At 38.0% G+C, this 27,411-nt stretch overlaps 2 protein-coding genes across 9 annotated transcripts in view; both read left to right on the top strand.

The window, feature by feature from the left end:
- Positions 1-27,411, top strand: part of ANKRD44 (ankyrin repeat domain 44) — a 317,692-nt gene that overhangs the window by 171,966 nt on the left and 118,315 nt on the right. For all 8 annotated transcript variants that reach the window (XR_013762680.1, XM_079132583.1, XM_079132577.1 and 5 more), the window contains exons 9-11: positions 6,339-6,417; positions 17,820-17,934; positions 27,164-27,246. Coding sequence is in view for 7 of the 8 variants with exons in the window: in XM_079132583.1 (XP_078988709.1) it covers positions 6,339-6,417; positions 17,820-17,934; positions 27,164-27,246 (277 nt within the window). In the remaining variant the exon portion in view is untranslated. The remainder of the gene's footprint in view (positions 1-6,338; positions 6,418-17,819; positions 17,935-27,163; positions 27,247-27,411) is intronic.
- Positions 11,053-11,910, top strand: LOC306656962 (MORN repeat-containing protein 4-like). The gene is made up of 2 exons (XM_079132603.1): positions 11,053-11,160; positions 11,390-11,910. Exon 2 carries the CDS (start codon positions 11,421-11,423, stop codon positions 11,859-11,861), a length of 441 nt encoding a protein of 146 aa, XP_078988729.1. The 5' UTR covers positions 11,053-11,160; positions 11,390-11,420; the 3' UTR covers positions 11,862-11,910.

Raw genomic sequence — 27,411 nt, 5'->3', positions numbered from 1 at the left:
GTTGATATGCTTAATTTATAAAGAGCCCACATAAGCCAACAAAAAAATGTCTCATAATCTACCAGAAAATTTAGGCAAAGACAGTTAACAAGAGAGAGAAAATAATATCCGTTAAACCCATGCAGATATTCAGTATCATTAGTAATTAGAAAAATGAAGGCAACAGAAACAAATATTTGCCTGTAAAACTGGCAAATATACAAAAGATTAATGAAACCCAATGCTATCACAGAAAAATACAATGCAATTGGTGAATATGATTCTATTTTTTTATTTTAAAGTTGTGTCTATGTATGTGCATAGAAAGATATAAAAAGAAAATATTTGGAGTATGTGCCAATATACTAGCACCAGTTATCACTATAGAGTGATTAAAATTATGTAGAAAAATTTTGTAAAAAATTTGTCACTATAGAGTGACAAAATCTCTCTGCACTACATTGTTAGCATAGAGTGACAAAATTATGATTCAGAGTTTTAGTTTCTTTTTTGTACATTGTTTTTTATCTTCTGGTTGTGATGCAATGGGAATGTGTTATTTTTATATCCAAAAGAAAAAAATTAACTATTCTCATTTTGGAAAAAAGGAAATCTAGGTATAGTGAACCTAGAGAGGGGATGACGTAAGGATAGTTTAAAGTGAATAAAACTGGTCTAGATAAGAGGTAATGAGGACAGGGGAGTGGGGAACAGCAAACTGAAGGGAGAGGCTCTGTGGAGAAAAAGCAGCAGGACTCTGCAGAACAGGAGATGGAGGAGTTGAAGATGAGTATAAGGATGGAAATTTGGAGAAGAGTGGTAATACAGCAAAGTGGATAAGCACTCGATTCTGAGTTCCAATCCCAACGTTGACTTTGAATAACTATTTAATCATAAACGACCTTTCTGCATATGTCAGTTTTTATCTGTAAAATTAAGGAAATGATAGTATCTTCTTGGAGCTGTTATGAGGATTAATTGGAATTATCACACGTAAATCACATAGGCTAGTGGCTGCCACACAGTATGCACTTGATAAATGAACACTGTTGTTAATATTCATTAAGAGGAAATTTAGGAAAAAGAGTTGGTGTAAGAGGAAAACCTGATGAGCTTAGTTTTTGAAGAGTTGATTTTGAGCCTTTGGTACAAGCCTGCCTGAGAATCCAGTGATGGAAAATATGATACTCTAGCATGGAAAAGCAGCAGAGAATATAAGAAAAATTTAGGTTGTCTTGATCACATCAAGTTGACAGTTCACACTGGGAGGAAAGAATGAGGGCACATGATAGCATGAGTGGAGAGAGGAGGGAGGACTTCAGGAGCCCCTTACTCTTAGGATCAGGAGGAGAGGGAAGAGCCAAAGAAAGGGATGAAAACAGAAGAATAAGAGAAGGAAGGAGGAAATGAAGGGTGCAGGGCATGAGGAAAGGGAAAGTGGAACAGAGGAAGAGAGCTTCAGAGTTCCACCTCCTGCTAGTGGAACCCATCCAGGTCCCAAGAAGAGGTAGAGGAAGGTCCTTGGGGCACTGAAGATACCTAGGAGCTGCAGCCCAAGAGGGAAAGTCTTTGGGTAGGGTTGAGGTCACAGAGCATGGTGGCAAGGGGCAAAAAGCACTGAGGTTAACCATCAGTGTCTCTAGGACTGCGAACATCTGTCTTGCCATCCTGGTATGTGAGGGACATCCTGTGGATCCTTTAAAGAAAGGAAAATTATTAAAGTTAAAGTAGTATCTTCACCAGCCTCTATTTAATGAACTCACAGAGCCATTTGATGCTCACCATTTCCTCTGAAAAACAGAGCCCCATGTTCTCAGTGTGCCTGGTGTTTGAAGCTAGAAGACCACTTTCTGGCATACCAGCCTACTTCTTTCAGCTAAGGGACTGGTCATCCATTCAGATTGGATAAGGGACTTCAGCTGTACATTGGTTTTGGTAGTCTTCTCTTCTTTCCCACAAATGGACCTGAAAAGCATATTTACTTAATTCTCATATTCAATGTTTTTGCTATGGATTGCTGATCATAACAGAATACAAGAAATGGGATTTTAAAATCTGAGTTTATTATCTAATCAGCATCAGGGATGTTTTGAATAAAATCTCGCCTTCCTCAATCTCCTTCCATCTACTCTGGCTACATACTCTGATTTCCTAATGCCCTTTGAATCCTCCTTAGTGATTCCAGATGCACTCTGGATGCACAGATCATCTAACATTTCCGTAGAGCCATCCTGTCTGACTCTGGAGGTAGCTTTCTAATTAAAATCGTTATCTCTGTGTGCCACATTGCTCCTTGCGTTTTCAAAATGTTTGTAGATGCAAGACAATTTGTATTTGTTTAGATTTTCCAAAGTTTGAGGGAAATAGCATATTGAAATGCAGCCAACACCCACCCACATGTTCACTTTGTTTTCCTCTATTCTCAAAAGCACTGAAAGTGATGTCTTCATGAGCAGTTACAAGATAGATGGAAGGAGAAGGAGGGATACATGATCTCCACACATTTTATAGTCCCTCGTTTTATGTAGATTGACCATGGCACTGTCTTTGACTTTGCAATATTAGTTTAAATAATAAAGACATGACACTTCATAAAATAAAGGTTCACTTGTAACTCACAAATAGGAAGAGCTTGATTTTTATTATCTATTACAGATCACAATGTACTATCTGTTGTATCGTAAGGGTATTTGCAAGCAAATAGTGCTTTAAAGTGCCTTAAAGAAGGCACAATGCACATAGCCGTGCTGGATAAGACTTACGAAGACAGGCTCAGAAATCGCTGCAGCTTGCTTTTCTACCTCCTGGTTGCTAACATTTAGCCTGCCCATGGTCTCAATTTTTTCTGTCCCTGGGCCCTTCCATCATTTAGCCCCAGTATCACATGTCTGTTGAAGTGGGCTCATTTCCTTCTTCATATCTAACAGGACCAAATTATAGAATGGGTTGTAGTAGACAAGTTGAAGGTGAAAGAGGATTAGACAAGAGTAAGCAGTGATAGGACAGGGCACTTGGAACTTTGGAGAGGAAGTAAGGAAAGGAGGGGAATGAATACTTGAGCCAACCATTTAGAACCGTTAAAAACAAATTGGATTGTGCCCAGCTTTTCCAAACCAGCCTTTAAATGACTCTTCCACTGAATTAGGAGTGTGTGTGAGATTTCCCACTGAGTTTGACCACAGGTTGATCTCAGCGTAATCCCAGAGGAGGCTTCGTTGCTGTCCCACAGGACCGCTAAGTGGTGCAACTTTCGGGGGCTCCATGACCCAGAGAATGTCATGCTTTCCCGTCCCTGGGGAGTAACAATGCCTAGAAGTTTAGGGGATGTTAGAGAATAAGGAAAGACGGTATTAGGAATAGAAAGAAAGAATTAATGGATTTCTGAGGGAAAAGATGATTGAGAAAATTGAGACACTTCATTTAATTCATGGATTGATTTTCCTTGAATGATGTTAAGTTCTACCCTGAAAAGATACTGCTATTTGTCACAAAATACTCTTAATGGTTTTCCCTTTATGATTTAGGGCATAGCCATACCTGAATCAACAAAAGAACTTCTTGCTTAATTAAGTGAATTCTCAAAATAAAAATTTCTAAGCCCCAAATCTGATGGGAAAATGTTTCTAGAAAATTGGACCAGAAATTACCAAAAAAAAAAAAAATTATAAAAGAAAAGCCTATGAACAAACGTATGACTTGATCACACCCTGTCTGATGAGAATGCAGGTAGTGTTCACCCTCGTCTGAAGTTCCTGGGGCAGGAATAACAGCCAAGGCCTCCACATGAAGAGTTCCTTAGGCAGACAATGAAACTCAGTAGGATCCCTAGTCTCAACCTGAATATTCTAAGTTCCAACTCCTAGAGGCTAAATAAAAGGTATTATCCATTTGAGGTCCATTGGTTCTCAATGACCTTTTGAAATAATGAGCTCCCTCTGTACCCACACATAAACAAAGCTGCCTCTGAATGGCTGCCATGATACTCTTCACAGTTCTGGTCCCCATCTCTCCCACCTCTGCCACCTGTATTCCTATGAGGGGAAATCCCCCCCACACACATAAAAGCCCTTTAGCAGTATATGTTTGTTTAGCAAAGGTATAAGCACTCCTGGGGAAAAGGGCGTGGTGTTTGCTATCCCGAAATGGCACCAGCTTTGCAAACTATGCAGTACAGAGATCAGTTACTTCTGCTTTGACTCTGTCTACTATTTAGATAGCTACCAAGCTGGTACTCCTTGGTAATGCTTTTAACTCTTCCAGGAATGGGAAAGTTCTCAAATATTTATGAAGATATTTTCTAAACAATGAAGTATTTATGACTTTATATATTTAATTAAATGATAATTACTTATGTTTTCATATTAAATTTAAGTGAAAATTCTGGAGCAAAACTTAAAGAAATAGCACCACCTAGGGACAAGTTAATGTCAACTCTGAAATTTCTGTCTTCTCTTTCCTTAACGTTCTTGGACTGTCATCACTTTTTTATTGGAAGAGTATGTTTTAAATCCTTATTCCAAAGTAGTTCCCAGACTTTCCAGGACTTGGAACCATCTATAGTCCTTAACAGCCAAGCTCTGGAGTCTCATGGTTAGTGATGATGCTGTATCCTCATGCTCTTGATTGCATCTCCTTTTCCTCTAAAAATATTATTTTCAGTTAAGCATCAAGCTTACTTTCATCCTCCATTCTCAGTATTTTCTTATTCAGGTTCTAATCATATCAAATGGATTCTATTTTTACTTTCCTCCACCATCTATGTAACAGTATTTTTTTTTCTTCAGTCTAGATGCAGTGACCACTCTGATTAACTCTTCCTTTGGCACAGACTTTGTGTGACTCCTTTCCTCTTTCCTCAGGAATAGAACTAGAGGATATAATAAAAATTCTTCTGTCAAAACATTGTTGTTTATAAGCTATTTAAGTTCACAGTCTAAAGCAGTGTCTCTTAGACTTTAGTGCACTGTGCAAGTTAGAGATGGCCCCAATTCCAATTCAATGGGTGTGGCTTCAGGCACAGAATCCATATTTCTAACAAGAACCATGGTGATTCAGATGTAGGTGGGCCTTGGTATGCCCTAAGAAAAACTTGTTTAAATGATTGTTTTTTAATGTGGAGTTTTGAAAATGAAGTCGTTTTAAAGCATAGTTATTTAGGTTTTGTTACAAAAATGAACACGCATTTTGAAACCTCATCTATTAAACTCAGGCTTGGAGAAATATGTCTACTAAAACAGAAAAATAGCAGTGATATGAATTTGTTTTAAATACTTGAATGAAAATACAGATTCTCCTTAACTTATGATAAGGTTAAGTTCCATCGTTAAGTTGAAAATACACTTAACACATCTAGCCTACAGAACATCACAGCTTGGCAACACAATATGCTGTTGAGCACCCACTGTTTACTTTCGTGCTCCCATGGCTCACTGAGAGCTTCTGTTCACTTTTGCTGTCACATATTGTTAGCCCAGGAAAAGAACAAAATTCCAAATTCGTATTGCAGTTTCTAATCAATGTGAATTGCTTTTACATCATTATTAAGTCAAAGAATCATTCCGTGGAACCATTGTAAATTGGAAACAGTTTGCACATTCTCTCTATATGCTTTTGGTCTGAAACAATAATGATATTTTCTTTTGGGCTCTTTTTCAAAGAAAATTTTTATTTCTTAATTAAATATGTAGGACTTTGGCCTTTGGTAAGATAATGATCAATATATAGATTCTATGTATGTTGGGAAGTTCCATAATTCCTCTCATACATAGCAAATATATAAATTCAACGCATATTTCTACCTGATCATTGAAATGGCAATTTCTTAAACAGTTGCATGCCTTAATTCTGTGATTTCTAATGAGTTAACTGAAGCAAGGGATTCACTTTTGGAACAGTCAAAAGTGTTGTTTTTCTATGGAACTGGAATGTAGGGGAAGGTGGAGGGTTCCCAGTTGGTTTTGAGAGTTGCAGTGATTAACAGCAGTTTAATCAACTACAGGTCAGATAGGACCACACAAGTTCATGCATCATTTGTCTTCTTAAAAGTTGAGAAAAACACCTTGAAGGAAACTTCCTTTATCAGTAGATCACAAGAGAGAGAAAAACCAAAAACCAAAAAACAACATTTTGGATGATTGCCTCTCTAAACCTCTTTAAAATGTGATGTTATATAGTAACTTGAAAGATCATGTTTTTTTCTTTTTCTTTCAAAATTATGTCTTTGTAATTATTAATCATACTTTTTAAAAAATTGAAATTAATGTTTTCGGGCATTGTAAACAATGATCAGAGGGCTGTTTAAGATTGATTTCACCCGCTCATGAGCATCTCCCTTGTTTCTCCCTCCCTTGTGTTTTTAGAGTAAAGATGGCAAAAGTCCACTGCATATGACAGCTGTCCATGGAAGGTTCACCAGGTCACAAACCCTCATTCAGAATGGTAAGAGAGATACGTCCATGGTGTCATTATTTGAACAGTTTCTTGGTCTGAGTTTGACTGTCAGTCATATGAATGTTGATGCTGTATTTTGGAGTTTTAGTAAGCATGGATTTACACACATCTTTAACAGACTTTGCTAAAAGCTCATTACCAGGGATGGCATCAACATTCTCCTTAATAGACAGAACATAAAGCCACAGTTTCACAGTCAATTGCCAGCCAGGCACGTGAGCTTTGAAATTGGTAATGATACACAAAATTACGATCATGTACTTTTCACTCTGAAACAAATAACATTTTCTAGCAGCAAATTTGAATTATTTTTAGATTTTAGAATTCACCGTAGCTCCCTAAGCTAAAGTTCATTAAGTTACTTGAGCTGAGGTAGGAAAAAGGAGGGGACTCAGAAGAAAAGCAGGTACGTATGTGATATAAAGGATCATAAAATCCCAGGCTTGACAGGGACCTTAAGAAGTCACATAGTATAGTAGTTTTCCAGGCTTACAATAAAGCTGTACTTGAACCAACACTGGGTTGTCTCTGAAGCCAAAGTACCAGGGAGTGTCACGTACTCTCCTGGTTCACATTACTGTTGTGGGTCATGGCCAACATGAATGGGTTGGCCTTGATAATACAACTTATGTTACCTTGGCGAATCTTAGAGACAGTTGAAAAAAGAAAAGAAAAGCGGGTTTAGTTCATCTCTTAAGCTGACATTCTAGGTCAGTTTGGTAGTTCCTAAACTTTTTTTAGTTGACCCATATTTCTACTTCTCAAAACTCTGATGTAAGTCAGCTTTCTTAGATCTATATTTTTCTCATCTATAAGAATTTGGGATGACATGCACTGGAATTGTTAGTGCATTGAGTTATGCCTTAGGTGCTTATGTTATAAAACCGAAAGTCATCTGGCATTTGGATGAAAGGCCAGCCAGTAAAATTATGCTTAGGAAGCAAAATATCTGCAGCAAAGCAGAGGAAATTTATAAGCACTTCAGTGAAGCTGTAGGAGAAGAGAAATCCTAACAAGTTTCCAGTGAGCCAAGGAAGGTAAAATGGAAATCACTACACAACATCCATTATTTGTAATCTGAAATATGTGCCGTGCCTTTGACATCCATTTTTTTCAAAGGGGGCTGGATATAAATATAGAGGAAAGGTGACCCCAGTCTCCTTCTTTTGAACATTTTTTTTTATCCCTCTGTATTTCTAGACTGTTTTTCAGAAATGATGTCTATTCCCTTAAAAGCAAAATTTTTTTAAAAAATATGTGAATTTAATCAGTGGGCCTTAGTTCTAAGGCCTAAAAATCTTTGTTTCTCATTAGAACAGCCTTAACCAGCAGAGACAATGTTAGAGAAAACAGTTTTTCACCTTTCAGTGCTGCCTTCCTGCAGCTCACCCTGTGCCCCAGACCCTAACCCCCCACCCGACCCACCAAGCCTGAGCTCCCCTAATATGCTTACCTCAATCCTAAAGGACTGCTGGCTACCTTGACCTCTCCCTGAGCCATCCTGTGGGCTCGAGGACTTCCATGCACTTCTTGAGCATTCTCCCCAGACTTTAGAGTTGGGGCAAAAGCTGAAAGAGACCCCGTCTCTTACCCTCTGTGCTCAGGGGATCTTTGTTTCAGCGCTTGTCTCGCTCTTGGCTGGCCTGGCTTATTTCTAGTGGATTAGGTGGGGCCCAAAGTCCTGAATCAATGAGGAAATAGTGACTACACTATATGCCCATGTTACATAATGATAAAGCTAACATTAGCTGAGTGTTCACCCTGTGCCAGGCACTTATATAAATTTCATATAAACCCTTTCAACCACCCTATGAGAAAGAGATGCTCTTATTAGCTCCCTTTCAAAATGGAGAAACTGAGGAAGTGAGGTTGACGTTGGTATTGGGATACATGACCATGATGTTGAGGAAAAGGATCAGAATACAGGTAATCTAACATCGCAGGTAGAACTCTTAACTGCTACACTTGTACACACATTCTCTGGAAGAACAATGATGTATAAAAAAATTTTTAAACTATTAACTCTTAGAGGTATGTATATTTGGAATAGAGTTGTCCCTTTAAAAGGAATTTGGTATTCTCTTCTCTCAGCTGACATTTCTTTGGCTTCATTATACATGTGAGAACTGTGAGTTCCTCGTTTGACATTTTGAGCATTTTTTTTTTTTTAATGCCCTTAGGGAGAATAGGAAGTTCTTTTTTCCCCTCCTATTTGTTTGCTTCATTCTGGGAAAAATTCTGAGCAGCAGCTGAGACCCTTCCTCCCCAGGGACTCACACCCCAGGGCCTGGTGTCAGTCCTCCAGAGTGGGTCACAACACAAACATACAAAATTCTCTCTGTCCTCCAAGAGCTGGGGTACATTACCACAGGGGAATAGAGGCTTTCTGAGCCACCTGTGTATGCCACCAAGGAATGTTCTTCGTATTTATTTGTCTGTTTTGTTAAGTTGCTTTGGTATTTGGACTTGGTATATGGCAGCTCTCTCAAACCCATACTACTCTCTAGTCCAGGTTATTAGTTCTTCATAATAACTTTGTTTTTCTAGAATCATTCAGCTTTTATAAGATAATTATTTTAAAAATACTCTTTTTACCTCTGCTGTCAGATCACAGTTTGTCCACTGAAACTGCATTGTCACACCAAGAGAGGGAACAGAACTGGAAGAAGACACAGTTTGGTATCGGGGGGGCATTTGATCCAGCCATTAGCACTGGGCAGCTGCCTCAGATACTGTCCAGCAAGTTACAAAAGTTCAAAAATGATGTTTTCTTCACAAAGCTTTAAAAATAAAAAAAGAGTTTGTGCAGGAAGAGTCAATGTGAGATTTTTGACCTTTTGAGATTTTTGACAGTCCTTTTGAGGCAACTTAATAAAACAACCATTCTTGTTTGTGCAGTGAAATACTAATTTCAGATGAATGCTTAGATAATATTGATTAATTATCCCTTCTGACATACTCTGTATACTTTTAAACTTGCAAATATTTATTTTCCTCAGTAATTATCAATGATCAATTACCAACATTTAACTTATAGCCCTCTGTTGAATAGTAAAGATATTTAATTTGCATTCCAAGCAAGTCTTAAAGATTTTCAAGCGGACATGGAAAATTTTACTGAGTGATTATAAAATAGAAATTTACTAATTCAGGTGTTACTTTAATAGAAAACATATTTTCAGATAACAAATACACAGTCTCTTTTATTTTTCTGCTATCTTGCTTTTCAGAAATACATTTTAAATGTATTTTAGATGTTTTCCTGAAATATATTTTAAATGACAACAAAAGCATATGTGGAAAATAAGTATCTACATTTCTATGGTTTCTAATTGACTTGTGAAATGATAGTAACAACAACAAAAAGAAATGTTATCAGCTCAGATTCTTTATTCTACACTTCTGATACTTTTCATTGTTCTCTTTCTCTACCCAATTTTTGTTATACTTGAGGTCGGTAAACTGGAGGCCCTAACACATCTTAAGAATGGTTTGATGGCTTTTGGCTAGGAAGGATGTGTAATGACAGTGTTTTCCAGGGTAAAGACTTATCTGAAGTTGGGAATCCTTCTTCCCGATTTCTCAGATCAGTTCCATGTTTGGACTCATCAGATCACTGTGGACAGTCCTTAGACAGATCCACATACCCTAGATTGCTCTGAAATTTCACACCTGGCCACCTGTCCCCCAAACCACCACCATGTCAAAATGAATTGATCTAAATTGGATTCTTCTAAAAGCAGATCATAGTGAAATATCACTTTAGTCCCTAGAAGTTCACAATACTAACTTTATTATTTTTCATGAGAATAAAATTAGTTCACGTTCAGTGTAAACTAAAATGAAATCATTAAAGAAATCTCCCATGATCCCCACCCTCATGTTCTCCAGTTTCATCCCCAGAATTTTTATTGACAACTTGGTGAAACTTTTGGATTTTTTGGTTTATTTAATATATAATTACACATGTAATTATTACTTTTGTAGAAACTATCACAGTCTATTTATTTGAACAAGTTGCAGTACAGTGATAACCATTGTACTTCAGAAGCAAAGATTTGATCAATTTAGGTTCAGAATTTAGGTTCAAGTTGCCATTTATATCTCTCTGTCACAAAATCAAGAAAGAATTACCTTTTTTGCAAACAGCTATTAAATTGCACACTCCCTGTGTGCAAACTTATTGGAAGTAGATTGATTTTCAAGTTAATCCTTACATACAGAAGTCTTGGCCATAGAGTGGAGCTTGTGATCCCCAGTGTGTGTGGATGGTACTTTTTGAAGCATTTGCTCCCTCCAAAGGCCCACACATTTTTGGTAATTATTTCACTTGGTGGCAAAAGTTCTTTTTCACTAATTCTGTGTTTTCCCAATGTACCTGGCTGGAAAAAAATATATATTTCACTGAAAATAAATCTTGGGAGGTTGTTGGTCATAATGCCCAAAAGTAGAATTCATGAGAATGAAGGGCTACTCAGATGTTATTGTTATCTATCAAGAGCCTTAAAACAATTCATACTTTTGATCCAGTGGTTCTTTTTCCAAAAATGTTGCAGAGGAAATAATCTGAAATTCTTTGTAAAGATGTTCATTCCTGCTTTTTTATTAATAGTAAAAATTTGCCTCGGCCGCCGAAGTCCCGCGTTGGGGCGTGACAGTCGTCCCGAAAGGCCAAGCCCAGGTTGGCTGGCGGCGTGGGTGAGAGGGGCCCGCGAGAGAATGGTTAGCCAGGTAGGGACAGAGGAGCCGAGCAGATGACCCGGGCTGGGGAGCGCGACTCCATCCCCGATGTGCTGATCCGAGGGCGGCTGCCTTGGGTGGTGGGTACTAAGCCCAGGACTCGAGTTTCGACCACTGAGTCGAGTCCCACAGCACCCGGGTTAGCAAGAGAGGCTGCGTCTGGAGCGAATGACAGGACTGTGTAAGCAGAAGAAGCTGCGGGGCTGGAGAGCAGACCCAGATTTTGTCCTTTTCTTCTATACACTCTCACCATGACCCTGACAAAAGGTTCCTTCACCTACTCCAGTGGGGAGGAGTATCGTGGCGAGTGGAAGGAGGATCAAAGACATGGTTTTGGACAACTAATGTTTGCAGATGGTGGCACCTACCTGGGTCATTTTGAGAATGGACTCTTTAATGGTTTTGGGGTACTGACCTTCTCAGATGGCTCAAGGTATGAAGGGGAGTTTGCCCAGGGCAAGTTTAATGGCGTTGGAGTCTTCATTAGACATGACAACATGACCTTTGAGGGGAAATTTAAAAATGGCAGAGTAGATGGTTTTGGCCTGCTGACTTTCCCTGATGGTTCTCATGGAATCCCCCGCAACGAAGGTCTATTTGAGAACAACAAGCTGCTACGGCGGGAGAAGTGTTCTGCGGTGGTTCAGCGGGCCCAGAGTGCCTCCAAGTCAGCCAGAAATCTCACTGCTTGATGGGGCAGTAGGCACCAACTGGAACAGCGTCCGTAAAGCCAATGACCACCTGAGGCGAACAAAATGAACCAGGTCTGAGATGAGATGAGAATGACCACAGAGCCAAAGCCTGTGATGTGCCCCATCACCTGCCAATCAGGATTTGATCACAGAAAGCCCCGAGGATTTTGGACCAAAGACCCTGAAACAGTGGTTAGCAGTTGTCTTCCTGATGCTTATTTGCCGGAGACAGGAGCCGTGTTTTTTTTTCTTTGTGGTTCTGGAAATTGAACCCAGGGTTACTTAGCCACTGAGCCACACCCCCGACCCTTTTTTGTGTGTGTGTGTTTTTTTTTTTTTTTTTTTAGAGATAGGGTCTTGCTGAGTTGCTAAGTGCCTCGCTAAGTTGCTGGTCCTTCTGCCTCAGCCTCCAGAGTTGCTGGGGTTACAGGTGTGCACTACTGTGCCCAGCCACAGGAGCTATGTTTTCTTACTTGTTGGTATTTCCTATTCCTAAGACCTGGTGTTACCCAGTGCACACTGGCTGCGACCTTCACTCCATTGCTGCCACGTGATTCAGAATCTCTTTATTCTGCCTATGTTTGGGGCAGATGACCCTAGCCCCCACTTAGGGCCAATGCTGTGCATGGCCCTGGAGAAATGAGGAAAAAGATAGGGGCGTCTTAGAGAGTACAGTGGCCCTGTGAAAGTCAAAGCCAGAGCTTTTCTGTATATCAGCCTCTCATTCACTGCAGTTTGAATCCTGGCTCCAGACTCCCACTTTGTCTGATCAGACTAGTCTTTACTTGTTTCCCCTGTGAAGGATTTGGTAAGAGTGTGTTTTCTTCTCTCTTGACTTTACAAGTCATCTTCCTTACCTGAGTTAGGGCACATAATCTAACCCCCATTTGTGTCTCTTCTTCCTTAGACATCAGATAGGATCTCTTTGTGGCCTAGTCAAGAAAGAAACTGATATAATAGTAACCTTATAACTTGTATTTGTTACTCACTCCAGGGCAAAGGGCAGACATATCCAGGCCATGAGGCCCTCCCGGAGAGCGCGCTGAATGCTAGGGAAGGCCTACATTGACACAGTTCTTTCCCTATAGGTGGTAGATCAGACTCACCTCAACCCCTGGGTGTAGGTAGACTTGGACCCATCCTGGGACTGCAGTGAACTGAACAAGCATTGGCTCCTTCTCACATTTGACTTGCTGTGACTTTCCCACTAAGAGTCTTGATTTTCAGGCCTCAGTCAGTTCTTGGCAGGTAGAATCCCTGTACAGTTCATCAGGAGGCCTCCAGTGACTGCAGGACCCAGACACACCCCCAGATCCCATCTTCACACTAAATCTTCCTCAACAGCAGACTATGGTGGAAATTATAGCCGTGTGCCTCTATTTATTCTGTGAACTGTATTGTAGAATCAAGTGTTCATAGGAATAAACAAATCACCAGAAAAAAAAAATTTGGTAATAACTTCATTGCCTAATAATTGGGCACTTGCTAAGTAAGATTTCTAAATACTGATATTCTAGAGTCATTTACAGTTATACTAATTGAAAAAAATAAATGACCTGGAAAGTATTTATGATGTAACATTAAGGGAGAAAATAGGATACAAAATTTTCCACACTATGATCTCATGGGAAAATTTTACACACACACACACACACAGGAAATATTTCAGAATATTAATATTGTCTATCTAGAATAATTATGGAATTTATATGACTTCTTCATTGTATTTTGCTGGATCTTCTAAAGTTTCTAGGACAAGAAAATTACTATCTCAATCAAAATGTTACTTAAAACAAATCTTTCTAGATTGAACAAAGCCATTTACATAATATTTACATTTCTTAGGATTTTAGATTTCTCATCTGGAAAATAGAGATTATATGCACAGTTTAGATATACACACTGAACATTATAGCATTAGCATATCTTAGAACAGTATAATTCAGTTTAATATTTCTTATTTAGATCAATGTAATTAGTAATGGAAGCATGATCAAAATTAATGGAAATTTGTAGACTATTTTGTGAAACACAATTTTCTAATGACATCTATTCTAAAATACTTGATATCTAAGAGCACGACATGATAATTCAGTAACTTAACAGATATCCATAATGATGCAGAAATTTTTTCCTGTACAGAATGGTCAATGAACAGAACCTCAGAATAATTTACTTCTTTGCCCCAATATACTTGTCCTTCTTTAAGGGACAAGTGCATATTAGCTCAGAGAAGGGCGAGCACACATTGTGACCCACCCCCCCGCTCCCCGCTTGGTGTGCTTATGCCTCCTTTACTTCCTTACCTATTTCTGTAGTTTCTTCAGATATTTCCTTTTTTAGTTGAAATATAATTCACATATCATAAAAGCCAACATTTTAAAGCACACAATTCAGTGGATTTTAGCATTTTTCCAAGGTTGCACAACCATCACCACTATCTAATTCCAGGACATTTTCCTCGCCCCAATGGAAACCTCATGCCCATTAGTGGTCACTCCCCATTCCATTCCTCCCTCCTCCAGCTCCTGGCAACAGCTAATCTATTTTCTGCTTCTTTGAATTGTTCAGGTCCTTTTCTTGGACTTTGATACTTTCTGGCATTCAGAGAACATTTATTTAGTCAACTAAGACACCATTACCAAAATAAACTCCAAATGAATCAGATGTTTCAACTAACCAGTAAAACCTTTATACTCTAGAAAACATGTACTTATTTCTTCACTACCAGAATGTGGAGAAAGCCCTTCTAACAACTTAAAACCCAAATAATAAAAGACTTATATATTACCAAAAAAAATTTTTTTACAGGATAAAAACACCATAAATAAAACCAAAGACAAATGAAAACCTGGGATAAAACTACTTCTGTCATGTGTTACTGACAAATTGGTAATTTCTCAAATGTTTTAAGAGCTATTGAAAATCAAGGAATATGGAAATAAAACTTATTTGTATATGTAAAAAAAAAAAAAAGGAAAATCGAGGAATAAAAGGCCACACATGCACATTTTTTAAAATGGGCAAAAGTTAAAGAAATTTCATAGAAAAAAAAAATGGCCCTTCAATACATGGAAAGATGGCCAACTTCCAGTGTAATAAGAAAAATGCAAATAAAACCTCCGCTGAGATTCCAGTTCTCACTTGACAAATGGCGGATATCCAAAAGCTTGACAAGGCTGTGGGGAAGCTGGTTGGAGTGCAGAATTGCACAGAAAGAAATTTGGCACACTCTGACAAAGTCACATATTCATTTGCCCTTTAACCATGAAATGTCCCTTCTAGGAATTTACCCTAAAGATACATCTGACCAATATAAAAGAGTGTACGCTAAGATTATTTCCCTGTAGTCTTCCTGATGATAGCAAACTGTACTGAACTAATACATCCTGCAATAGAAAACAACGAAGCTCTACAGAAAAGAAGGATGAGCCATAAGAAACGATCTCTAGGAGTGAATTCCAGGATATAGTAAGTGAAAGGTTGAAACACAGAAGCATAAACCAAGACTAACAAAAATGATTACTATAGGAAATGGTTGGGTTTGAAATGGAAGAAATAGAAACGAGAGTGAATATAATTTTGACATTTGAAACATATAAATGTTTTACATATTAGTAAAATAAATCATTCCTAGCAAAAAATTTTTTACTAGATTTATTTATAAAAAAAATGAATCCAACTATGTAACAAAATGATAAAATCAACACAGAGAATAAAGAATTCAGGTCGATTTTCAACTATATAAGCTAAAGTCATTGTGGGAAAATCTGTTTGGAAATTTGCAGAGTCTCAAAGTATCACCACATGAATTGCTTATAAATTACAAAGGGGAAATACCTGTTTGCACTGGGTGTGCTGGCAGGCACCTTTTTGTTTGTTTGTTTTTCATTCTTTCTTTTGCAGTGCTGGGGATGTTATCCAGGGCTTCACACATGCTAGGCAAGTGCTCTACCACTGAGCTACATCCCCAGGCCTGGCACTATCTTAATCAAATTTCTTTCTTTCTTTTTTTTTTTTAAATTGAAGTATGGTGTGCATAACATACAATTTATCATTTTTAAGAATTAACAGTTCAGTGGCATTAAGTGCACTCACATTGTTGTGCAACCATCAGCACAAACCATTCCCAGAACTTTTTCATCTGCCCATCGTGAAACTCTGTGCCCACTGCAAATAATCAAACTTGGTATCACCCAGCGATGGAATAACTCAACCTGTGTGTGTGCTGAGATGTGGCAGGAGGTACTCATCAAACTCAGCGGCATTCTTGCCAAAATGTTTAACCTGAATCTAATAATGAGAGAAATTTCAGGCAACTCCAGAAGGCAGGACATCCTACCTAACCTGATTTGGTCTCCAACAATTTCATCATTTACTTATTAAAAAAATAAATAAAAGGCAAGAGGATTACTTTATTTATTTATTTTTTATTTTATTTTATTTTATTTTTATTTTAATTAAAAATCATAAATTTACATAAGGCAATGTTGTTTGATTCATTCTGTTATTTTTTTCCCTTCCCCCTCCCCTCCCACCCCTCTTTTCCCTCTATACAGTCCTTCCTTCCTCCATTCTTACCACCCTCCTTATCCCTAACCCTAAACCTAACCCTAACCCTAACACTAACCCCTCCTACCCCCCCTTATATGTCCTCATCCGCTTATCAGCGAGATCATTTGTCCTTTGACTTTTTGAGATTGGATTACCTCACTTAGCATGATATTCTCCAATTTCATCCATTTGCCTGCAAATGCCATAATTTTATCATTCTTCATGGTGAAGTAATATTCCATTGTATATATATGCCACAGTTTCTTTATCCATTCATCAACTGAAGGGCATCTAGGTTGGTTCCATAATCTGGCTATTGTGAATTGAGCAGCTATGAACATTGATGTAGCTATATCTTTGTAGTATGCTGATTTTAAGTCCTTTGGGTATAGGCCAAGGAGTGGGATAGCTGGGTCAAATGGTGGTTCCATTCCAAGCTTTCTGAGGAATCTCCATACTGCTTTCCAGAGTGGCTGCACTAATTTGCAACCCCACCAGCAATGTATGAGTGTACCTTTTTCCCCACATCAAGAGGATTAGTTTAGATTAATAGAAGTTAAAGAGACAAACAACTGCAGAGTCCTTGATTCGATCTCAGATTTAAACAACAACAAAACAACTCTAAAGCATGTTTGGGGGATGGTTGAAGAAATTAGAATAAAATTATACCAGTGTTAAATTTCTTGGATACAAAAGAGAATGCATTTATGTGTGAGAATGTGCTTGTTCTTAGGAAAAACATTCTTGGGGAGAAATATCATGATGTCTTATTTCAAAATGGTTCCTCAGATAAATGATCAAGTATATTTATTCACACTCACATACACACATGAAAAGAGAGAAAGAAATGAGAAATTAAAAGTTGGGAGAAAAGTTGGGAGAAATATTTTTAATATATTAAAAATTATTAACTTGATAATTATATAAGCATTTTAAGTTTGTAGTTAAGCTTTTACTTTTATTTATTCATATTTTAAGTTAGATAATCAAACCATTGGCATCTTTTCTTGATCTCTCTGTTCTTTTTGGTTTTTTGTGTATGACATTTACACGTCTTTAATTTTTCAATTAAAATTAAATATAACTTCAGAGTTACATTTTATGGAATTTGATTATATTGTTTATTTAGAGCAGGAAGTTAGTTGTAAGATCCTTAAATAAGACAATATGGACAGTTTTTTTACAAAACATTTCTAGTAGACTTCTCTCTCTGCAGATATAATGCTACTACACTTCAGATGGTGACTTGTGTTCTTAAAAAACATTCTTGTACTTGAGAGCAGAGATGCACAGTGGAGTAGAAAAGAAATTCAACATCTGGTCTTCATGAGTGATGAGCACAGAATGTCGTAACTGAATCAGCCTGATTCCTTGTGTTATGCTGAATTAAAATCTCTCTTTCAGGAGGTGAAATTGACTGTGTGGATAAGGATGGCAACACTCCTCTCCATGTGGCTGCAAGATATGGTCATGAGCTTTTGATCAACACCTTAATAACCAGCGGAGCTGACACTGCCAAGTAGGTTACTGCAAAATACAGTGGTATCATTGCCACACGCAGGCACGCTGCCAAAGGGGTACTGCCACCTGTGGAGTTTCCCCGTCTGTCCAGGTTAAAGTGGGTCTGTGCTATTAGACTAACCACAAATTAAATTTGAAATAAATTAAGTGACTTTAATGACAGATGCAGGGAAGAATCATTTTATTTTTCAGCTACATCAGAACCAGGCCCTTTGCAGTGGTTTTAATTAAGGAGTCTTGAACTTGATTCCTGACTCTGCTTTCTAATTTTCTTCTGTTTCTTTCCCATGCTCAATGTTAACCTAACAGAAAAAAAAAAGGGGGGGGGGGGCAAATTTAGAACTTCTTCAGGATTCTTGCTCAGTTTTGGGGGGGTTATGGGGTACAATTGAGTACATCTATCACATAGGGAAGTGGGGCCTGACTTCATTTTACATATAGTTGCACAGGAATATATAAAGCCACCACAGAGGTCTGTCACAATGCCAGATCTTGGGGAGATTTCAGAAGAAGTTTCCAGATTGGTGTCTTTAGGGTACTCAATTTTGTTGGGGACCAAAATTCACTTAGGACAAATAACTACATGCATTAAGGTTGTGAATGGAAAGGGACATGAGTGGCAAAATGTTTGGTGCACACACTGTAGACATAGAGAGGAGGGAGACAGCACAGAGGGGCAAAGGTTTCTGAAAAGGCTTCAAGGAGAAGATGAGTCTTAATAGGCTCTGGAAGATGAGGTTCATCTGAGCAAAGTAGAGGGTTGCAGCCACTCCACACAAGGAGGAAAAGCAGGAGCAACCGAGGAGGGGAAGCAGTTGCCTACAGTGTAGAGGAAGGTGACAATGCTGTGCTCTGCCCAGAGTTGCACTGGGGCAGGAGGTGGGGACAGGTTTGCAGGAGGGGGGAACCAGGATTCCTAGGCTCTCCCTGGACTCCATTCCAACCTGCCTCACTTTTGAGCCCATTGCACAATCCCTCTGTGCTTTGGCTTCCTCATTTGAAAAATAGGAGTAATAATAGTACCTATCTATAGGTTTGTTATGAAGATTAAATGATTTAATTACTAATTAAGCTTTCTGGTATATGGTAAGATCTATGTAAGTTATATAAATATATCTGCTAAGGTTATTAAAAAGATAATCCATTTTAAAAGCTCTTTGACCAGTATGTGGCACATAATAAGCTACCAATAAATGTTAACTGTTATTTTATTACTTAATAATATGTGATAGAGCCAAATTAAAGAGGGTTTTGAATGCCCAAATGCAGAGTTTAGCCTTGATCACAAAGACTGTGGGTAACCATAATTGAATTTTTAAGAAAAACATGAGGGCAGCATATATTAGGAATTCTGTTTATTTGTCAAAAAAGTTGTGCAAAGGAATTGAAAATCTTGCTTGAAAATGAACCAGAATTTAAATGGTCCAGGGAAGTTGTGGTGGGATCATGTTTTGAATCTGGTTCACAGAGGACCCGGTGTGCTAGACTTGAAGTGAATTATATGGTGCACTCTGGTAGCTTTGTACTATATAATGCTTTACCTTCATCAGTTCAACATTAAGTTGAACTCAGTTCTAATGACCTTCTGGGCTCCCCAATCTAGTGGCAGAGATAGAACAAAAGCAGATGACTATAGTACTATAAGGCTTGTTACAATGGAGGTTTGGACCCAGTTGTGGTTCACAGAGTTTGAGAAACCCTATCTGGGTCCCCCCACAAGAGGTGACATTTCAGCAAAAGGAATGATGTATAAGAGTTTTCCAGGTGGACAGAATTGTAGGATAGAAAAAAGAAAAAAGCAAGGAAGGACCTTCCCTAAAGAAGAAACAGCCTTGATAAAGACACAAACCTGTGAATGTAGTAAAAACAGTTTCTCAAGTGAGTGATCTGATATGTGGGGAAGTGGAAGACACAAGGTGGAAAGGCAGGAAGAGCCTCAGTCAAGACATCTTGCATGTCCTGCCAAGGAACTGGATTCCATTCTGAGACATCCAGAAGCTGCTAAGGAATTTTAAGTGGGTGGGGCTGGTTGGGTCTGATGATCCCATTTGTGTACAAGAGAGATCACTCTGATGAGGCATCCAGACATTCTGGAGGCCGTCCAGAATGGAGACAGTTGGCAGACTCTTGCAAATGTCCCAGGAGGAAGAGATGAGGTCTTGGGCTAAGGAGGAGGCTAAGGTCCTGCAGAGGAGGGAAATACTGACAAATGGTATCAGCAGTGGGGCATCCTTCTTAGAAAAAAAAGGAACCTACTGTAAGCCAAGGCCATTCTTGACTTGACTGCTATAGAGGTCCCTACCCTCAAGTTTAAAGAGGCAGCTCAGTTTGTGGCAAGAGTGTGACACTGGGACTTACGAGGCCCTTCTCAGGTTCTGGAGTTCTCAGCCAGACTCAAGTCCAAAGCCAGAGATCAAATGGATCAGTGTTAATTAAGTAGACGTAAAATAACTACAACCATCTTTACCTGTCATGTGCCAATATTTTCAGTAGTATATGTCCTTCGACTTTAGGTTATTAGGGAAGTTTTTTTTTTTTTTTTTATTGTAAACAAATGGGATACATGTTGTTTCTCTGTTTGTACATGGCGTAAAGGCATACCATTTGTGTAATCATAAATTTACATAGAGCAATGTTGTTTGATTCATTCTGTTATTTTTTCCCTTCCCCCCACCCCTCCCACCCCTCTTTACCCTCTATACAGTAGTTCCTTCCTCCATACTTGCCCCCCTCCCTAACCCTAACTCTAACCCTTCCCTCCCCCCCATTATGTGTCATCCTCCACTTATCAGCGATATCATTCGTCCTTTGGCTTTTTGAGATCGGCCTATCTCACTTAGCATGATATTCTCCAATTTCATCCATTTGCCTGCAAATGTCATAATTTTATCATTCTTTATGGCTGAGTAATATTCCATTGTATATATATACCACAGTTTCTTTATCCACTCATCAATTGAAGGGCATCTAGGTTGGTTCCACAGTCTGGCTATTGTGAATTGAGCAGCTATGAACATTGATGTGGCTGTATCTCTGTAGTATGCAGATTTTAAGTCCTTTGGGTATAGGCCAAGGAGTGGGATAGCTGGGTCAAATGGTGGTTCCATTCCAAGTTTTCTAAGGAATCTCCACACTGCTTTCCAGAGTGGCTGCACTAATTTGCAGCCCCACCAGCAGTGTATGAGTGTACCTTTCTCCCCACATCCTCGCCAACACCTGTTGTTGCTCGTATTCTTGATAATCGCCATTCTAATTGGGGTGAGATGGAATCTTAGGGTGGTTTTGATTTGCATTTCTCTTATTACTAGAGATGTTGAACATTTTTCCATATGTTTGTTGATTGCTTGTAGATCTTCTTCTGTGAAGTGTCTATTCATTTCCTTAGCCCATTTGTTGACTGGATTATTTGAATTCTTGGAGTAGAGTTTTTTGAGTTCTTTATAGATTCTGGAGATTAGTGCTCTATCTGAAGTATGATTGGCAAAGATATTCTCCCACTCTGTAGGCTCTTTCTTCGCATTGCTGATAGTTTCCTTTGCTGAGAGAAAGCTTTTTAGTTTGAATCTATCCCAGTGGTTGATTCTAGCTTTTATTTCTTGTGCTATGGGAGTCCTGTTAAGGAAGTCTGGTCCTAGACCAACAAGGTGAAGATTTGGACCTACTTTTTCTTCTATAATCTGCAGGGTCTCTGGTCTGATTCCGAGGTCCTTAATCCATTTTGAGTTTAGTTTCGTGCATGGTGAGAGATATGGGTTTAGTTTCATTCCCATTTTTGAGATAAACATAAACTGGGACCAATAATTAAAATTTCCCAGAAAAAATTTTTAGTTCAATAAGCACAAAGTTTATTTCCTTGCAACTAGTTTGCTTTCGATTTGAGCCAACACACTGTATAGTAAAGTGCCTTGGAAATGGTGTTTTGTTCAAGTGGCCTTTCCTTCTTTGACTGTGCTGTGTCCAAGGGACAGAGACAAAGGAAACCTTATCCCAGCTTTAATAAGCCACATCTGCTTTCTTTTGTCACAGCATGTCTGGGGACATCTGGGGATAAGCTGTGTGACATTGGTTCAGTGACTGAGAGTGTGTACCTGTGTCTGTGTTTGTGCTTCTGTGTGCATGGGAAGAAGAATCCACCTTAGGGGGAATAGTAAATGAAGGGGAGAAGAATTGGAGATTTGCTAAAAACCCCTGAGAAAATCTCTGGTTTCCTTATGGTTTATGTAGCATAACTTAATAAAGAGGAGAAAAACAGGTATTTTCTTCTGTAAATAAGTAAACTAATAGCATTTAATAAATTCTATTAACAGAGTAGAATTAATTCTATTTTAATAAATTCTCTTAATAGAAATAGAATTAATAATAAAAATAGAATAATAATAATAGAAATAGAAATAGAATTAATAGAAATAGAATTTATTAAAATGCCCCATCTCCATTCAGAATCAGTATGGCCAATGTATATTAAAAGTTCTTTGTAGAAGTTTTATCATTGTTATTTTCTTGTGGACTTATTTGAATGTTATTTTCAGTCCTCAATTGGAATGTTTTTTGTCTGTTTGTTTTCCTTTCTGCTTCTCTGAACTTGAAGTCAGGCACTTTCTGCAGCATGACTCAGTGCTCATGCGACTTTATGTGGCCTCAAAGCCCTTTGGTTTTCTTCTTCAACTTTGTTGGGTGTGGGGCCCTTATCTCTAGAATTTTAATTTGCCTTCCACCTCACCACGTGTGCTCTCAGTTCTTTTTCTGTCCCTACTGCAGCAGATTTGGGGTGCTATAGTTATGCAGATAACTGGCTCTGACACATATTCATCGAATATTTGTTGAGAGCCTGTTAAGGGTCACACATTGTGCCAGGTTTTGGGTTGAAGAGGTCCCTACCCTCGAGTAACTTATAATCCATGGGCGGGGGATTTAAATAAGCAGTCACAATTATGCTAAATGTATGACACCAGTGCCATTGGGATCATGGAAAACATATCTGGGACATCAAATACTGTCTGACAAGACTAGGGTGGGCTTCCAGGAAGAAGCAATGTTTAACCAAGACTGTAGGATTAGCAATTGCAGGAGTAGCAATTAATAAGACTTTGGTAGAGAGAGTATTTTAAGTCCTCAATTTAGGCTTGTTTTTATTATAAAGTTACTTGAATATGTATAAATGTAAGTCTAGATATAAACTTCTTTGGCTTTTGATACCAATAAAGCAGTAATTCTTTAAAAACTATAAAATCTATGCAAACAGAAAACAACAGCATTCATGTTAACTATATGATTTGACAACCCTGTAATAGAAAATGCTCACGAGTGCTTACCTATGCCAGGCACCACTCTGAGGGGGTACACTTAACTGTCACAGCAACCACTCTGAGGGGGCACCACTCTGAGGGGGTACACTTAACTGTCACAGGTGGGCTTTTAAAAAAAGTATTGTCAGCCCTTGATTAGAATGTCTTTTAACGTTTTCTTTCTTTTTTTTCCAGTTTCGCTTCTCTGAACTTTTAAGTCAGGGTACTTTCTGTAGTTTAACTCAGAACAGATGCTGAGTGGGGCAGGACAGAGCCTAGTTCTTGTGGGGAAAGAAAAGAAGTTCACCGAGATGCTAGAATACCCATAGGTTGGGCAATAGCCAGATCCAGAAAGGACCTTTCTGGCCATGTTAGAGTGTTTGGACTTATTCTAAAGAAACCACTGAAAATGTCTGTAGACTGCAAATAGCAAGGATCAGGTCTCCTTGTGGCAGAGAAACCCAAATGCCTATAACTTAGGGGAACATAATAAATATCTAAACTGGCATAGATAAAATTCATAAGAAGCTTGATTTTTAGATTTAGGCTGACAATTCGAGTAAGACTCATAAAAATCATCCTATTCTGAGTTTAGGATATGTTTTTGTCTTGCCCACTCTGTGAGCAAAATTAAACCAATCCTTTCCCTAGAAGATTTGTGAGGTAAGTGTTGTAAAATATTTAGAAAGATGGAAAAATAACAGAAATGCTCACTAATCACCTTCTAAGGAGTCACACACCTGATTTTAAGATAGCACAACCTGATTACAACTTCAATACTCAGACTGCTGATTACCCCTTAAACTAATAATCACAAGGCTAGTGATAACACTAACATGGATGGTAAAGGCTTACCACATGCCAGATGCTCTAGCACTTGGAATGCATTATCCTAACAAGTCCTTACAATTGTTGTATGATACAGACACTGTAATTATCTTAATTTTCCTGATGAGGGAATCGTTATGTACTTGCCAAAGATCAAAGAGTTAGCAAGTAGCAAAAGTAGGACTCAAACCCAAAGTCTCTGACCCCATTACCTCAATTACAGTGTTCTCTTCCACATAGCCTAAAGACTCTAGAAAAGACTGGATGTAGGAAGGGGAAGCCAAGTCTCCTGATACTAAGAAGAAAGCATAGAAGAATTCATATTCTAATGGCACAAATGCCTTTTCTTCACCTGATAGCTCTCAACAAGGACAGTCTTTCAGATCTCATTTATTCTGAAATAACTGGGTAGGAGATGCCCGCTAACAGCCAAATTAGAAATAGCTAAATACAAATGGGTTCCATTAATTTTATGACTTGTCAAATAAATGTAGCAATTTAACTGGAATCGGTCTCCTCTTTCCTGTAACTCATGCATGTTAACTTTAGGGTTCTTCGGAACCTTTTTTCTTGATAGGCCTTGATGTATACCTGATGAAATAAGAGTGAGGCTTCTTGTTTGACTAAGCCAAGTTCTAATTTTCCTACTAAAGGTTTTATAATCCTTCCTTGATGAGCAGTCTTATTTTATGACAACAAAGGAATAGTTTTATTTTGAAATGTATGGATCATTTCTTGCAAGATTCTGAGATTCTGAATTCTGCTTTTCTTTTCAATCATGACTTGATTTTAATTTTACTATTTGAACCATAGTATCATATTCAAGTTCAAATACCAATAATACTTGAGTCTACCCTAATACATTTTCAAAACCTACACTGAGGTGGTGACTTTTTATTAACTGTAGAAGAAAAAAAATGAAGTAAGCAGAATTTGTGCTAGACATTTTAAATTAGAGTAGTTCTATATCTTTTTTGTAAGTAACAGTGAACACAATGGAATAATTAGCTAATGTAGGGTATGATGAATTACCTAAAGACAGGATAAGGTGGCAAGGTTCGTTACAAGTATTGGTAACGAACTTTATGGGATATATTATAGTGTTGCTGCTATTACACTTATCACTTATACTTTTTGTTTTTCTCAATTGACTTCTTACAGACTTTGATGCTATTTTCTCTAATTCATTTGCTTATGTTATTTTATATAAAGATATATTTTATAAAAATGGGTATGAGCATGTGTGTTTGTGCATGTGTATGTTTAAAGAATGAGGTAGGTTCAAAGAATCTTAAATCCAGTTCTTGATTTCAAGTATGTTCTTTCAGGAACTCAAAACTATCCTATTTTCCTTTTCTAAAAGTTCAGAGATATTTAATCACATATTTTTGACATTTTACTCCCCCAAACAAATAAAATGGCTAGGGAAAATCACATTAGCTTAAAGTTTCATTTAGTAAGGCACTTTAAAACATGTTAAACATTGTTTAAAAATAGTCTGTGTCTATTAAATAAAAAGGGAACAATATAAATAATCGTAAATAAGGAATATCTTCCCCCCCATCCCCCAACTCCCTCTTCCTTTCAATGAGCACCAAGGTCATCCTTGATGCTTTTCAGAATTTTTTTTTTTTTGGTAAATGATGAGAAAGGCAATTATAAGCAATTCTCCTCCACATGACACTGCCCGGAAGACTGGCAAATTGCATTTCTTGATGGATGCCAGCTATTATATACACTGAGCTGGAAATCTCCATATAGGGAAAGGAAAACTAACAGAGGGAAGATAGAACAAAAACACTAATAAATAGAAGTTAGCATGAAAGAGAGAGTGGTGGTTAATTGCTGAGAGACTCACATTTTGCAGAAAACTGAATACCATGAAATATCTGTGGATATGTATATTCCTTCACATCTTTGCACACCCATAATAACTTCTGGGATGGCAAATAAAATCCATGTAACCAAAGCTTAACAAATTCAAATCATATGTATTTCTTTATGAAGCGTGAAATCTGAAAATGGGCCACCTTGTGCCAGAGAAGAAACTTAGGTAATTAAGGCTGCAGGGTGTAGATAGCTATAGTACCATAGTCGCTCATGTTCAGAGGGTTTTTAAAATCTGAAATTTTTTATTTGATTAAAATGAGATGTTGTGGGAAATGGTCACTAACATTATAAATGCTTATGAGCACACAGGAACCACCTTGTGATTCTGTTTGTTATGAACTGTGATTTAGCATGTGACTTTGGGTCCTTGTTCAAGGAGAGGTGGTAGGGAAAGAGGAGGAGGAGGATTAAATTCTGAAGATAGAAAGTGCCGCCATCAGAGGCTGCCTGTCCCTTAAAGGATCATCCTGAGAACTATTATGGTTGGGGTTAATCTAATGAGTTGTTTTCTAGATTCTTTCTGCAATACTGTTGGGAAAAATATATGATAGGCTTATGAAATTATACACAAAGTAATGTTTATCACTCCTAGCTGTGTTTTTGTATAGTGATGTGGGTTAATGTGCAATATAAATATCTATTAGATGAAATTTCGCCAGAAAAAGGTAAACATTTGACTTTATTCCCATCTAAAATTTTATTTTCAATAATAAAGCCATTATTAACTCTTAAAATGCTTGGCACCTCATGGGCCAATAATAAGCATTTATTTTATCAAATCAAAGAATAAAACAAGTGTTTTTCAATACGGCAGGTGTATCTTGCTCAGCACTGTTATTCCAAGCTCTTAGCATAGCCTCTGATGCTAAGAAAGTGTCCTGCAAATGCTTGAGCAAATGAATGAGACTTAAACCACTAAGCTGAAAGAAACAGTAAGAAAATTAACTTTAAAAGGTATTCGTTAATGTGAAACAGATTTTCTTAAAAATGTACACTCATATGATTAGAGGATTTTAATTCTGGCTCAGATCCAGAATTTTATTATTTTAAGGTAGAAAATTATTGCATTAATATTTATTGAATGGAAGAATTACAAAATTATTTAAACCAAGAGACCCCTGTGTAAGGTACGAGCTTTGATCAGAGAACTTCTGCGTGATCTGCATGTATCTTGAGATCTGTTGCCACGAGCTGCTCTGTTGTTGTTTCTTTTTTCCTTTTCAGGTGTGGAATCCATAGCATGTTTCCCTTACATTTAGCAGCCCTAAATGCTCATTCTGACTGCTGCAGAAAGTTGTTATCATCGGGTAAGTAAATCCATTGCAGGAGATGAGACTTAGTGTGTCCCGTATATGAGTCACGTGGCTTCAGGTGTCTGGGCTGAATGAATGGCTACCTGTGCTTCATGTCAACACCTGACTTGGCAGGATGAGGTGGTTCTACAGCTAACTGCATGTGACAGCTCCCAGCGA

Source organism: Sciurus vulgaris (genome assembly GCF_902686455.1).
Source record: "Sciurus vulgaris genome assembly, chromosome: 3".
In the NCBI taxonomy this organism is placed as follows: domain Eukaryota; kingdom Metazoa; phylum Chordata; class Mammalia; order Rodentia; family Sciuridae; genus Sciurus; species Sciurus vulgaris.
The sequence above is the reverse complement of the archived record's forward strand: the minus strand, read 5'-3'. Positions and strand labels throughout refer to the sequence as shown.